We start from the raw sequence: 14,198 nt of genomic DNA, 5'->3' as shown, positions 1-14,198 counted from the left end.
CGGGGCCTCGGTGGAGGCCGACCGTCCGGCGGCGCTAGGGTACTACAGCCCCTCCGGAAGCCGCCAAGGGCGCTGCAGCGCCGGCCAAGAGGTCGGCACTGATTGGCTGCCGGCGCGGGTATATAAGGGCGGCGCGGGCGGTGCCCGGATCTCTTCCGCCGCCATTTTCTCCCCTGCGCAGGTCTCTGCTGTGGCCACTGCTCGCCTGAGCAGCCCCGTTGCTGCGCCATGGAAGACGCGACCGAGATGAGCGGCGGCCCAGAGGAGTTCGCCGAGGGCTCCAAGATCAATGCGAGCAAGAACCAGCAGGACGACGGGTAGGGCCGGGGGGGGGGGGGGGGGGTGTCGCGCCTCTATCTCCCTCGCTCTCACCCATCTTCCTGGGCCGCGAGGAGGGGGGGAACAAGAGCGTTGGGGGGCGAGGTCTCCCCTTCCCACGCCAGCGGCCGCGCCCGCCTTTGTGTCCCGGGCCAGTGACCCAGTTTTCGTGAGGCGGGGAGGGGAGCTGCCAATCGGGGGGCGTGACGTCATCGGCAGCCTATGGGGCGTGCGCTACTGACGGCTCGGGGCCGGGTGGGGGGCGCGTAGGTCCGGCCCGCGTGTAACGGTGAGGCCGGGCCCGGAGCAGCGGGCGCGGCTGTCAGGCCTTGCTAGCCGAGCCGGGTGGTAGAGGCTTCCTGGTCGCCTTCGTTTTGCAGCGGCCACAGGTGCTTTTGCTCCGCGCATCACCTAGCTCTGTGTGTGCACACACGTGTATTTATGCGTATTCGTATGTACTTCTTGCATTTCAGGAAGATGTTTATTGGGGGCCTCAGCTGGGACACCAGCAAGAAAGACTTGACCGAGTATCTCTCTCGGTTTGGTGAGGTTGTGGATTGTACGATTAAAACAGACCCGGTCACTGGAAGGTCGAGGGGGTTTGGGTTCGTGCTCTTCAAGGATGCTGCCAGTGTGGAGAAGGTGGGTGGATTTCTTGTGAATCGATGGCACAAAGTCCACCTCTGTCACTGTAGTGATGAGACTTTGTTTGCTTGTGTGCTTCTTAGGTGTTGGAACTGAAGGAACACAAACTGGATGGGAAGTTAATAGATCCTAAAAGGGCAAAAGCCCTAAAAGGGAAGGAGCCACCAAAGAAAGTGTTTGTTGGTGGGCTGAGTCCAGATACATCTGAAGAACAGATTAAGGAGTACTTTGGTGCTTTTGGCGAGGTATTGTATAATGGCATATAAGAACAACTCTGGTTTTCGAGTGCAGTGTTGCCTCTGTCTTAAGAAAGAAGAATTTGTGAGGAGAGACCTGTTTCAGGCTTATGTGAAACTAGGGGTTGTTGAAACTGCATGTTAATGATTCCATAGTGTTGTGATGGGCTGATTTGTAACTGTCAAAAGTAGTTGGCATAACATTGGACTGCCGAATGGTTCTGGTAGCGTAAAAAGTTACTTACAGATCTCTTGCGTTATTGATAGGTACTTTTGATTTCAGATTGAAAACATTGAGCTTCCCATAGACACAAAGACGAATGAAAGGAGGGGCTTCTGTTTTATCACATACACAGAGGAAGAGCCAGTAAAGAAGTTACTAGAAAGCAGATACCATCAAATTGGTTCAGGCAAGGTATGGAAGTTCTTGTTTGTAGCATGTGGAACAGACCATCTCTGTAGGCTTCCCTGAAAGCAGCTCACAAATGCATCTTGAAATTCTTGATGAGTTAAAGAATTTCTGTCTTTACAGTGTGAGATTAAAGTAGCACAGCCCAAAGAGGTATACAGGCAACAGCAGCAGCAGCAGAAAGGAGGAAAAAGCAATGCAGCTGGTGGACGAGGAGGTGGACGGGGTCGTGGACGGGGTGAGTGTTTTGGATGTTAAAATGAATGTAAACGCTTAAGTGTCTGTACCAAACGCTATGGTGTTTGTGGATATTCCAGGTTTGAGGCTGCATGCAGCTCACATGTTTAAATTGAATGTGGAAGGTAGCCTGTTAGTAAATGGTATTTTGGTGGTTGCAATTGCTTGTGGAAGCTTAAGAATCTCTTGCTCTGCTTGTGTTCAAGTGGTGAAGTAGCAAGCTTCAGTAGGGTGCTTTTGTATACCCACAGTTGGCAGCACGGCTAAATGGATAGTACAGTTATCCTTTCATGTGAAGGGATATACAGTTGACACATGGGTGAGAAACCATGAGCTGCTTGCTGGAAAGGAAGACAGTCACTTTGCTATACCTTGCAAATAGATGAGAAACCATCAGCTGGTATGTTACAGGTTAATGCATCTCAGGCTTAAAAAGTTCAAGCAGTTGCAACCAACACAATGCAGTAAAACTAATCCACTGGTAAAACTTGGTGTTCAGGCAACTAATGATCCAAAAAGGAAGTTAAAAGAAAACAGCAGGAGCTGCTGTAGTGCATGTCTTCAGTGGGGTGGTGTTTTGTGTTTCCTGCTGTCTTTCTCTAATGTTGCTATGGGTGATAAGATCTTATGAGTCATCTCTCATGTCCAAATGAGATGCCTCAATTCTTTTTAGAAAATTTTTTTTCTTGGGAAGGTAAGAGAATTCTTCCAGGTAATATTTCTGGCCTAGAAGCTAGATGAAGTGGCATAGGAGAGGAGTGAAACAGTAAGTTCTGTGACTTATATACTTGGTTTCAGGTCAGGGACAAAACTGGAATCAAGGATTTAATAACTACTATGATCAAGGATATGGAAACTACAATAGCGCTTACAGTGATCAAAGCTACAGTGGCTATGGAGGATATGACTACTCTGGGTATAACTATCCCAATTATGGATATGGGCCGGGATACACAGATTACAGTGGTAAGTGGTTCTGATCTCATTCCAGATACTAATAGCATGCACCTTTAAACAGGAGCCTCTTAGTAAGTTCCTGTAACAGTTACAGTAACTTTCTGTAACACCTCTTATTTATAACACATGGCTCTGAAGAGTAGACCTGTTGAACTGTATGGGAACAGTCTCCTTCAGAGTGTCAGATGTTAATGCTTCTGTATTGTTTTTACCACCCGCACCCCCCCATGTTATCTACAGGTCAACAAAGCACATATGGAAAGGCATCCCGTGGTGGCGGCAATCACCAAAACAACTACCAGCCCTACTAAAGCAGTACCTAGTACTTAAGGAAACAGGTGTGTACATGAGTGCAAGGTCCACTCTGAGTATGTCTAATCTAATTTAAAGATCAATAGACAAATGACAAGTAAAAACTTGCGTAGCATGACTTTTCCTTTAATTAAGCTTTTGTTAACTTAAAAAAACACTTTTTTTTAAAAAAAACCAGCTTTGCCTACGGTGTCTATAGATCTTTAACTTTGTAAAAATGTGACTTTATCTTCTTTAGTACTTCAGAAAAACATAAGAGTTTTTCTGTTTTGCGTTGTGTACCAGGTGGTCTAGAGGAATAATTAAACTTATTAGAAGTATTAACAGGTAAAGTACTGAAATGGGTACAACTTAAGGAAAACAGGAATGTTGTCTTCTAACTCTGACATTATACCTTGTTTGTACCCGCCAGCGGGAACTTCATTGCAGGCCGTGTGTCACCCTGACCACGTCTATCTCTGGGGTCGCACGTTGCAGGCAGAGCGCAAGGCATACACCAGAAAACGCTGTCCTGTGGTATGGTCTCTTCCAACTTCATGTACCAGCGTAAAGATTAAAGTGGAAAACTTCAGACTTTGGCTTCTTTTTTTTTTTAATCTTTGGAGATTAAGTGTCTTAACTTAAATGGTTTTTTACAGGAGTTAAAGTGCATAAATGCCTTTACAGCTTAATCATTTGGTCTTCTGTTTAGTGTTGTATTTCAATTGTGGAACCTCATTTTAAGTGCGCATTCTTTAAGATTTAATGCTTGCTTTTTTTCTTTTTATAGCTAATAGTGAAATCCGCAAACCAAAACGAACTTTTAAATCTGGAAAATCATTAAAGATCATATGCACGTGGACTGTTTGAACTAAATTGACCTGACTTGTGTTTGCACAGCAGTCATTTAGATGGATAAATAAATAATGGGAAACCCTTCTGGCAGTGGGGAAAAAAAATCTGATCCAGAGCCTGATTAATAGACTAAATCAAATGTGTGCTGTTCTGGAACAGCTTCCTAAATGAGCTGAATGGCTATATTTGGGAAGATAAATTACTGATGGGTAACAAACCCTCTTGTGTTACCTTTTATAAATACGCATATGATCTTTAACAGTGAAGAAAGGAATATATAGAAGACTTAAAGCAGTTCATGAAAATGGACCTTTTAACAGTTCTTGTAGTAACTTGCACAGATCTGACATACATTTTATCTTGATTTTTAGGTAGAGATACTGCAACAAAGTCATCTTGCAGCGCATCGTGAGTGAATGGAGGGTGGCCTTCATGAAAGGAAATGACTTATTTTGTAAAAGACTTTTAGTGTAGACACAACTGTGTCCAACTGTACATAGCGGCCAACTAGTTTTCTTTTATGGTTTTTACTTTTTTTTTGCCATTCATGTTACGACACAATGTGGACTTGCGTTTATACAAACTTTATTTGTATAATTTCATGTTAAAGGATTCTCTAATAAATGCTTACTTAAGTGAATGTGTAGTCTTGCTGTTGGCTATCTGCTTAGGGTGGTATAACTTACCCTTTTATGTGTATAGAAGGGCAGGTACCTTTCTGGAAATCATAAATGGCTCAAGACTAGATTATTGTGTATACAGACCAGTATAACCCACTCCTTTTCCTGACCACCTGTCTTAAGAGAGCACCATAGTGCGTTGAGTTAGCATCACTGAAACAGCAGAATTGTCTCCTGTGAGCTGCAGAAAAGAGTGATCTGTGGCACAATACTGCCAATTTCATACATCTCAAGGGAGGGATCTGGAACTACAGCAGCACCTTTTTAATACTGATAGGTCAGCACTGCTTGAGGGGTCGAAGGGTGAGATCTGTATTACCTTTCAAGATTTTTCAGGTACTTAGGTTCTAGAATACTCAAGGCTATAATTTAATTACTTCCCTAGAGCAATTGCTCCCTGTCTCTTCCAATGCCAGGCAGGAGATTACAAGTTCCTGAACCTCAGGGTCAGCAACTAATTTCTGTTCAAGTTGGGATCTGTTCCTTCAAGTTAAATCCTGCACTGGACTCTTCTCAACTGGACCAGAAAACAGATTTCCCTTCTTGTGTATGCTAGTAGGCAATGTAACAAAAGCCTGAACAAATGATTCCCAGAGAAGGGAAACTGCTTTAACCAGCAGGTTGTTTTCTGAATAGAACAGCTAGGAGGCGTAAGTAAGCCTACACATTCTGCCTGAGGCCAAAGGCTTGCAGGAGTCTGCCTGATTTTTTTTTTTTTTTTCCTTAGCACAAGTATCTAGTCATGCATCAGAAATAAACCTTGCTTGTTAGAAAAGTGAAATGTGAGTAGCTAATTGACAGGGGAGACTGGTCTTGCAAACTTTTAAAGGAACTAGTCTGGGTAGAGGTTTCTTAAAGTTTCCATACCATAAGTTCAGTGTTTATTTTTCTCAGGCAGCTGGGTATTTTATTCTCTCCTACAGAAGAGCTGCTTATCATAATTGCATGGGTTAAACAGGTGCTAGATCTGGGGACATTACTGTCATCTCAGCAGTTAGGTTGGATGAGGGAAGACTTGCTGACATCACTGGCTACAAACTAAAGAAACAGCATTACTGCTGGGAGAAGCCAGAGTGGTATGTGACTTTCTACTCCCAACTTTTCTAGAGGGCAGCTGTATACAGAAGTTGCACTGCCTCTGGGTGGCTTTACTTTTACCGCTAGAACATGGCTTTGCTACTACACTTGTTTGTTAACAAAAACCCACTTGTCTAAGGGTCAAGTTTTACTTCAACCCGTAACCATTTGTTTTAAGTTTCAAAGTTGGTGGTTTGGTTTTTGTTTTTTTTTTGTTTTTTTTTTTTTTTTCCCGTAAAAGCATCGTTTCAGTACCTTCCAGCTCTGGCTGCTCCAGGAGCTATCCAAAAGTTGCAGGGTTGTCTGGGAGGCTGTCCAAAGGTTGCCCAGGAGCTCAGTGCAGGCCGGCCCTGCAGGCTCGGGTCCCTGCAAGGTGCGGAGAGAGCAGCGGCGGGCAGTCTGGCAGGTGCCTGGCTGCTGTCGGTTTGAAGGCGTGGCCCGCCCGGCCTCATGACCAGCTGCCGCTCACCCCATCCCCTGCTCCGCAGCGGCCACCTAAAAACCCTAAACTGCTGCGGTTGGCGGCAGGCCGCCCCAGAAGCGGCCCAGCGCTCGCAGGCAACCGTCACCAACCGACGCCCCAACGGCTCTGTGAACAGCGCACCCCTGCGCTGTCTCTCTGGGAGGAGGTGTCATGTGACCGCGCCCGTCGCGCTCCTTCCGTCCGCCATTTTAGGTTCGGTCGGTGGCGGCGCCATTAAAAAAACCAAGCGAAAGGAGGAGGGCTCGGTAGGCTCGTGCCGGGGCCGGGGCCTCGGCGGGATAGCGCAGCGGGGTCGGGGGCGACGGGCGGTCGCCGGCTGGCCGGTGAGGGTCAGCGCCGGCGGCGCTATGTCGGAGCAGCAGTTCGCCATGGACTCGGCGGCGGCGGGCGCCGGAGGCAGCTCGGTGGAGCCGGCGGAGCAGCCTGAGGGGCTGGCGGGGGCCGGGGCCGGGGCGGGGGGCGCCGACGGGGGAGGCGGCGGCGGCGGTGGGATCGAGTCGGAGGGAGCCAAGATCGACGCCAGCAAGAACGAGGAGGACGAGGGGTGAGCGGCGGGGGACGACGCGGGCGCCCCGCGGCTTTTGTCTCCTTGGCGGCGTTCTGCTGAGATGGGCGGCAGGGTCCGGCGCCCTTTGGCTTGGCCTGGCCTGATGCGGCCTTGCTTGTTGTCCTGTTTGTTTACTTGGCGCCGCGGCGACGTCACGTACCGGGCCGGGCCGGCGCGGGCGGGCTGCCCGCGGCGCTCGGGCGGGCGGTGCTGCTCGGGCGCCTCCGCCTTTTTGTTTGCCGGGAGCACCGGAGTGTGCGGACTGCCCTACAGTGACTGCTGCGAGCCGGTCTGTGCTCCGATATCGGCGGCGGGGGGCGGGCCGCCGCTCGCCCCGGAGCAGAGCGGCTCACCTGGAGGTTGCAAACGTAAGGGCGATCTGGGGGCCCGGCGTGCTCTTGGGAGGTGCGCCCGGGTCGGTAGCTTGTTTGCTCTCAGGCATTGTAGGGAGTGGGGGGTAATACTGTGCTCTGAGTCGGGTTCGAAATTAGTGGGAGCAGCGCTGTCACGGAGTTCCAAATGCTCCTGTCAAGTGGGGAAAGTTTCATGCCTCTGTCAAACCAAATCCCACGGCAGCTGATAGTGACTAGCCCTGAGGTACACATCCACTGTGATGTGTGCCAAACTACAGACTTTTGTTTGGTTTTGAGGATGTTTTTTTTTACAAGTTAATGTGCGGTGCATGTGTTAAGGACGGTAACTCGATGTAGCTAAACACTAAGGTTACAATCACTTAAGTGTTGCCCTATGTTGCAAATGTAAACAGTATATCAGTTGTGTCTCAGTGAGAGGCATGAGGCACTCTGTCTTCCTACCCAAAACCATTCCTCCTCTTCTCATGAAATTGCTGTGAGGAAGATTGCTTTAGGTGACAGCTTAAGAACAAAGGCAGCTTTTAATCTTCTCAGGGTCTCTGCCTGACGCTTGGCATGGGGTAGTGTTGGTTTCATATAGCAGGTGAACTTAATGTATAATGAATCCAGTTACAGGACAGACTGCTGCTCTATGCTGTCTCGTGGTAGGCCAACAAGAAACTCAAGCTGCAGGCCTGTTTTTGTTCAAGGCAGAAGATAAACTGGATAAAGAAACACTAGCTACTGTGTCCTGGAGAGACTTGCTGTGAAACCTTCCTGAGTGTCTTCCTCCTTCTGTAAAAATCTGGGATGTTGCTGAGAGCAGGGAAGAGAGATTGTAAACCTTTTCTGAGTGTTCTGCTAGGGTTAGTGAATACTTAGCGTTTTTACTGTATATAAGTATATATACTATATACTGTTACTATTTATATATATATAATTATAGTACAGTGAGTATAGTACTCACCTTCTCTTAAAGGCTTTAAGTATCTTTGCAGTTTACATGTTTCTTTTACTTTTTGTCTTTGAATACACACCCATTAAAGGGTTTTCATGAGGAAGCCCATCAAAAGTTGTCACTGAGTGGTGCAGTGATTACATGTAGCATACATTGACTTGCAGGTTAGTTCAGTTGGGGTTTTTTTTGACCTGTCAATTCTTATGGGTGATGCTGTACAGGAAACAAAGTGTTTTGACAGCTCTCTTGGGAATAGATGGAAAACAGCAGCTGGTAGCAGCTGGATGCAGGTATATCGGTGTTTCCTTTGCATTATGAATTAGAGACAGTGTCTTCAGGAAGGAACAGTGCACGGGTTCTCATACCTTCAGATCTTCTTGGTGAGGAACTGTGGACTTGAGAAATCCATGTGTTGGCAACTGCCAGGTGACTTCCTGACTAGCCTGTTGGAGGAAGGCCACAGCCACTAGTCATAATGATGCCTATGCTCTGTTTAGTTAAGTCTGAAGTTTGAAAGCTTTCCCAGTATGCTTCTGGTAACTTACGTTGGAAAACTGTATGTGTTGTTGTGACTTACATTAGCCAAACTGTGGTTTGGGAAATTTACATATTTTACAGGCTTTTGACAGCACTGTGACATTGTACCTTAAGTGTTTGTTGTCCTCATGTTTGTGTTGTAGCCTCAGTTTTTCAGTAGGGCAGATATTTGTCAACCTCTGTAGTGGCAAGCTGAAGCAGTCATATTTTGCCGCTCTAACTGGACTCACAGATGCAGTTGCATGGTAAGAAGAAAATCCTTCAGAGGACTGTCACTTTCAAAGTTCTGGTTTTGGTCTGTCATGTGCCTAGTGACATAAAGCAGGGTTTTGTATGTTAATGTTGTTTGTTTGATAATAACTATAAAACAGGCTTTGTATGATTATTTTAATGGTTTGTTGATAACTGTAAAACAGGTGTTTTGTATGTCATGTAGCAAGTGTAGGTTCGGTAGTAACTGCTAGAATATCACTATCTCCCATATGTCAGAAATAGGATGCTGTATTCTCTGTATGTGTTCTGTTTTGCTGCTTTAAAAAAAAAAACCCAAATACAAAACGAACAGAAAAGAACCTTAATGATGGATGAAAATAAGGACACAAAGTATCCTCTGAATTATTCTCTGTACTGGTATGAGGCTGGTGGGTGGTGGACCATTTTTGCTATATTGGTCCTGAAGACAATAAGATGTCACACTGGAAAGGGCTTTTGGTGCTTTGTTGAAGAGAGGTCTGCAACTAATGGGAAAATGGATAAAGGGATGGGGAATCAGCGCTCCTCTTTATAAACATCAAGACTTTTTATAGAAAGATCTGAACCTCCTGAACCCCCTCATCTGTATGGAGGTTGGATATGTTTGTCAGAAGCTGAATGCTCTTGTTAATACTGTAAGAGCACAGCTAATTCAACAGAGTTAGTTTACATGAGCAGCTTTTGATTTGAGAGAGTTTGACTTGTGGATAGACAATATAATTGTACACGATTGGCAGAAATATTTGTGTGTGTAAAGTGGAGGAGTTTGAAACGTGCTACAGTGGTTTTTCAGGTTTTCTGGTAACTGCATGTGATTGTGGAATAAGCTGGTACAGTGAAAATGGACAAAGCTTTGTAGAAAGTGTTTTTATAGGTCAGAATGGATCATAGTTTTGTTCTAAGCCCACTGTAAAATCTTTTGCAGTAATAGAAGAAATCATCTCAAATCCTCATTTCAATGGGTGCATAAGCCATATGCCTAATAACTAGGAATGTTTCATTTGTGTGCATATTGGCTTGATTTTTAGTTGATGCAAATCATGAAGTGTTTCCTCTTGAGACACAGCGGTTCTTGATTTTTTTTTTTCTTTTTTTTTTTTGTGGCTTACTAATGTGATGCGATGGTTGTGTTTTGATTCCAAGCTTCCAGTGTGCTTTTCAAAGTACAAGTCATAATCAGAGTTATTTGTTGTACATGTTTGCCCAGCAACACTGGTCCCATAGGGAGTATATTGGGAAGATGTTCCTGTGATTGTATTGGATTATACCAGGTGTTTATAGTATGTTTTTGGGAAGAGAGATAAGTTTTGACTGTCCAATACTGTGCTTTTTTACTGCTTTCCGGGGAAAGGGACTTGACTAAACTTATTTTCTTTGTTTTAGTTTACTAATGTTGGCATATGTCCAGTCCAGAGTAGTATATAAATGGTTCTGTTTATAAGGCAGTTCAGATAAATCTATTCTGCCTGTGTTTGTTTCATAAGCAGTTGTGTGGAGGCTCTGCAGATAACTAAATGGAATTAAGCCTGTAGTGGGGATGCAAGGAGGTAGTAAAATATCTTTTTGTCACTCTTTGTAGTTTCTTGGGATAGCAGAGTAAGCAACTGCAGCAGAAGATGGTGAAAAACTTTTGTGTACATATAAGTCTTTATCTGTCTAATCTGGCCATGGTCATTTAAACAAGTTCTCAAAAAGTGCCAGCCTGTGTGTGTAATGTCACTGATAAAATTCTGCTGTGCCTTACGTTAGGTAACTGAGCTCATAAAGCTTGGCAGTACAGGACTTTGAATAAGACACATTAACAGATTAACCATCTTGTCTTAACAGGAAAATGTTTATTGGCGGCCTTAGCTGGGACACTACAAAGAAAGATCTGAAGGACTATTTCTCTAAATTCGGTGAAGTAGTAGACTGTACTCTGAAGTTAGATCCCATCACTGGGCGATCAAGAGGCTTCGGCTTTGTACTCTTCAAAGAATCGGAGAGCGTAGATAAGGTAGTATTAATGCAGTGAAACAACATATTCAGTTTTAGGTAGCAAAGATACAGCACTCAGATTATTTTATGCATAGTTATTTGTATGTGATCTGTTAAAGATGTTTCTGACATACAGTATATTTAAGATGCTTACTGAAATGTATTTTCCTAAACAGTCTTGCTTGTGATGCAGTAGCCAGGACCAGCAGTGATTCCCAAAGTATGGCTTTGGGCCCTTACAAGGGGAGTCTACTGCAAGCCACTGGACTTGAGCACTTTAAAAATACTGCATATAAATGTCTGCTGCCTACTACTGTGAAAGCAGTAATTTACAAAGAACTTCCAGTCTTTGTATCCCAGAGCTGCAGTTTAAACCCCTAGAGTAGAGCCAGTGGCTTTGATAGATTTGGGCTTTATCCAAGCAAAAATTAGCTGTCAACCTTTCTAAAATGTTGACATAGCACGCTAAAAAGTTTTCACCTTCATTGACCTTTGGTGATATCTAATGTAAAGATTCTTTACTTCAAGTCTGAGGATGGGATTGTAGACTACTTTCTAAGAAATGTTGTATTCTTACTTCCCTTGGGTGATATATCACTCCAGGTGACTCTTGAACAGCTGTGTCAGAACTCTCTATGTCAGTGGGTAGTGATCAAAATCATGGAACTGTTTGGTTTTTTAGCATTAAGAAAACCTAAGTATAAAATAACTGGGCCTCACTCTAAACATCAGTGAAACATTTAACTTGAACTGTGAGTAAGATCATGTTTTAATTTTCCACAGGTCATGGACCAGAAAGAACACAAGCTGAATGGAAAGGTCATTGATCCAAAAAGAGCTAAAGCCATGAAAACAAAAGAACCTGTTAAAAAGATTTTTGTTGGGGGTTTATCTCCAGATACACCTGAGGAGAAAATAAGGGAGTATTTTGGAGGTTTTGGTGAGGTACGTGGTGAAATAAACTGCTTATACTTGTAAAACTTGTTCTGTCTTCACAAATTTAGTAATAAAAAGCAGCCCCCAAATGCAACCTGTGTGGATGCTACTGTAGGCTTAATGGCCAGTGTAACTCCGTGTGTCTTACTAGTCAGAATTTTAATGATATGGGTATTAATTCCAGGCTTTCAGTTGCATGACCTGGAAGGAGGAGCTGGGATAAGTCAGAGAGTCAGGAACTGATTCATGGAATGTCTGACAGCCTTGACTGGGACAGACATGGAAGGCAATGTTTTGGAGCATGCTGATTTGATCAGTTGGGTGAGATGCTCTTCAGCCACCCCAGCTGATCTGCTATGGCACGGTTTCAGGCAGTTTGCCTAAATTCTGTGCAAATGTGTAGTCTCTGTCTCTCTGTCATGTTTTTGGTGGTGCATATGAACAAAATATTGCAGTCCTTAAAAGCTGGCCTTGTATGAGCTTAGTACAGCTGCTGCTTCCCTATTTGTCTCAGGTGTTGCCAGCATCAGGCCATGACAACGCTGCTGTGGGGGAATTTGGTTGTCAAACACCTGCCATCTTAATACTTTACAGACAGTTCACTCTGAACAATAGACTTTAACTACTGTTTGCCTAGGCTGAAGTCTCGTGTGCCATATGTAAGGAGAACTTTACTCTGTGTTTGTGGTCAGGTGTAAAATTTGTCTGGTTTACCATACAATTTTAGCAGTGTTGTGGATGAACAGAACTATGCGCTTGTACAAAGCTACATCTTTTTTCATACGAAACTTGAAGGTTTAGGTCTGCTCAAGGTTTGAAACACCTGGTTACTTCAGTCTTAACTGAGTTAAAACTGAAAGTCCAACCTGAGACTATTTATCCAGCACAACTAGAATACTCTTCGTGTGCCGTATTTTGTATGAGTTCCTGAATGGGCAAATGATGCTGTGAGTTTGAGGAAAAAATGTTTTACGCAATTATGGGCACTATTTCTAGTGAAGGTGATGTTTGTAATGTTAATAGTGATGATTTCTAGTGATGTAAAGCCCTATGAAGGAGGCACATCAGTGTATTCAAGTCTAAATAATTTCAGTTAACAAATAGAACCTTTTAGAAACATTGTTAAGTGGCATGAATGGCAGGATAAAAGATAAAATCACTGTCTTCTACCAGGTTGAATCAATAGAGCTCCCCATGGACAACAAAACTAACAAGAGGCGTGGATTTTGCTTCATTACTTTCAAGGAGGAGGAACCAGTGAAGAAAATAATGGAAAAGAAATACCACAATGTTGGGCTTAGTAAAGTAGGTGTTTTTCCAGGGGAAACTGAACAGTGACAATAGAGGAAATTACATTATCAGTTACATCTGTCTGGGGATAATAGTTTGAAAATACCTGTAAGCATTATTTCTCACATGTAGGCATTATGCCTATGAAGTATTTATATAGGTGCTAGGAATATGTTACTGTAACCTTAACTTCTCAGCTGAAGGGGTTTCTGGTGAGGTTTTGTACTGCACCCCTTGTGGGAAAGGGGCTGGGCCACAGTGTCTTTGTTCATTGTGAAGCTCCCACATTCTCTAGCTGTGTGGTCAGAGTGCTGTGTCACTGATCCGCTGTATCAGGCTGCACCATGATTTCCTTGTAGCTGGATCTTTGTGTGTTTAATACAGAAATACTTTGTTTTAAGCAAAATGTTGATTTATCTTAGAGTGTTTCCAAAATTGAAATTAAATGGGAAGTTAGGCTTTCCTGTTGGAAGTTATGTTCCTTTCAGAAGCCTGGTTGAAATTCAACCTAGTAACAAAAACTCAAATTGTAGCTGGCCTGTTCTTCATTGGATGAATATGTAGTGGACTCAACAGAGTTGAGTAAAAATGTTGGCCATACTTTTGTAACTCAGATCTGATATCACTTTTCTCAGATAAATAGACCCCAGAGATCTATTTCAAAGGGATGACAGGAAGACATACAAAGAAACAAGCATTCTTTTCAGAATTGGTTCTGGCAGAAAATTCAGAAACTTGAAATGTTTTTATAATGCCAGTGTCTTACAACTATTCTCAAGTTGGAGAGTGTAAGCTATCCATTTTTTTTCAGGGGGAGCACCAGAGTGACCAAATCGTATTTTCTGCTTAGTGTTCTGTAAGTTTAAGAATGGTTTGTAGGGGTTTTCTTTGCCAATTGGGTCTGATTTTAACTTTCTGTTTCCAGTGTGAAATAAAAGTAGCTATGTCAAAGGAACAGTACCAGCAGCAGCAGCAGTGGGGGAGTCGAGGAGGATTTGTTGGAAGAGCTCGAGGAAGAGGTGGAGGTAAGCTTGCACTGCTATGGTATTGGAAGGCAAAGGGCTCAGCTGAATGAAAACAAGTCTTCTGCAGCTCTGAGTTTTGGCATGTTGTGTTGCAGGCCCCAGTCAAAACTGGAACCAGGGATATAGCAACTACT

At 44.1% G+C, this 14,198-nt stretch overlaps 2 protein-coding genes across 12 annotated transcripts in view; both read left to right on the top strand.

The window, feature by feature from the left end:
• Positions 1-133: 133 nt before the first annotated feature.
• Positions 134-4,588, top strand: HNRNPDL (heterogeneous nuclear ribonucleoprotein D like). 3 transcript variants are annotated; one of them, XR_012660216.1, is made up of 9 exons: positions 134-317; positions 792-960; positions 1,047-1,208; positions 1,483-1,614; positions 1,732-1,846; positions 2,644-2,811; positions 3,043-3,140; positions 3,527-3,630; positions 4,320-4,588. XR_012660216.1 is itself a non-coding variant. In XM_075090282.1 (8 exons), exons 1-7 carry the CDS (start codon positions 229-231, stop codon positions 3,111-3,113), a joined length of 906 nt encoding a protein of 301 aa, XP_074946383.1. In that variant the 5' UTR covers positions 134-228; the 3' UTR covers positions 3,114-3,140; positions 4,320-4,588. The 3 variants fall into 3 exon arrangements, 2 of the variants coding, with proteins under 2 accessions (XP_074946383.1, XP_074946384.1); XM_075090282.1 differs by lacking the exon at positions 3,527-3,630; XM_075090283.1 differs by having other exon boundaries at positions 3,527-4,588.
• Positions 4,589-6,190: 1,602 nt separating this feature from the next.
• Positions 6,191-14,198, top strand: part of HNRNPD (heterogeneous nuclear ribonucleoprotein D) — a 10,672-nt gene continuing 2,664 nt past the window's right edge. Inside the window, exons 1-6 of one of the 9 annotated variants that reach the window (XM_075090281.1) lie at positions 6,191-6,381; positions 10,664-10,832; positions 11,597-11,758; positions 12,923-13,054; positions 13,965-14,064; positions 14,160-14,198. The exon at positions 14,160-14,198 is cut by the window's right edge and continues 108 nt beyond it. In XM_075090281.1, coding sequence (XP_074946382.1) covers positions 10,668-10,832; positions 11,597-11,758; positions 12,923-13,054; positions 13,965-14,064; positions 14,160-14,198 — 598 coding nt within the window. In that variant the 5' untranslated portion in view covers positions 6,191-6,381; positions 10,664-10,667. Of the gene's footprint in view, positions 7,105-7,190; positions 7,956-10,663; positions 10,833-11,596; positions 11,759-12,922; positions 13,055-13,964; positions 14,065-14,159 lie in introns of those variants that run through there. The other 8 variants (XM_075090279.1, XM_075090276.1, XR_012660214.1 and 5 more) reach the window with 8 other exon arrangements.

Source organism: Phalacrocorax aristotelis, chromosome 4 (genome assembly GCF_949628215.1).
Source record: "Phalacrocorax aristotelis chromosome 4, bGulAri2.1, whole genome shotgun sequence".
Taxonomy (NCBI): domain Eukaryota; kingdom Metazoa; phylum Chordata; class Aves; order Suliformes; family Phalacrocoracidae; genus Phalacrocorax; species Phalacrocorax aristotelis.
Note: the sequence above shows the minus strand (reverse complement) of the source record. Positions and strands in the feature narration are given on the sequence as shown.

Excerpts from the sequence above, each read along its gene's own strand:
- HNRNPDL (XM_075090282.1), top strand. The coding sequence starts at position 229 with ATGGAAGACGCGACCGAGATGAGCGGCGGCCCAGAGGAGTTCGCCGAG. Across the intron at positions 318-791 it reads AAGAACCAGCAGGACGACGG|GAAGATGTTTATTGGGGGCC; the intron begins GTAGGGCCGGGG and ends CTTGCATTTCAG. Across the intron at positions 961-1,046 it reads ATGCTGCCAGTGTGGAGAAG|GTGTTGGAACTGAAGGAACA; the intron begins GTGGGTGGATTT and ends TGTGCTTCTTAG.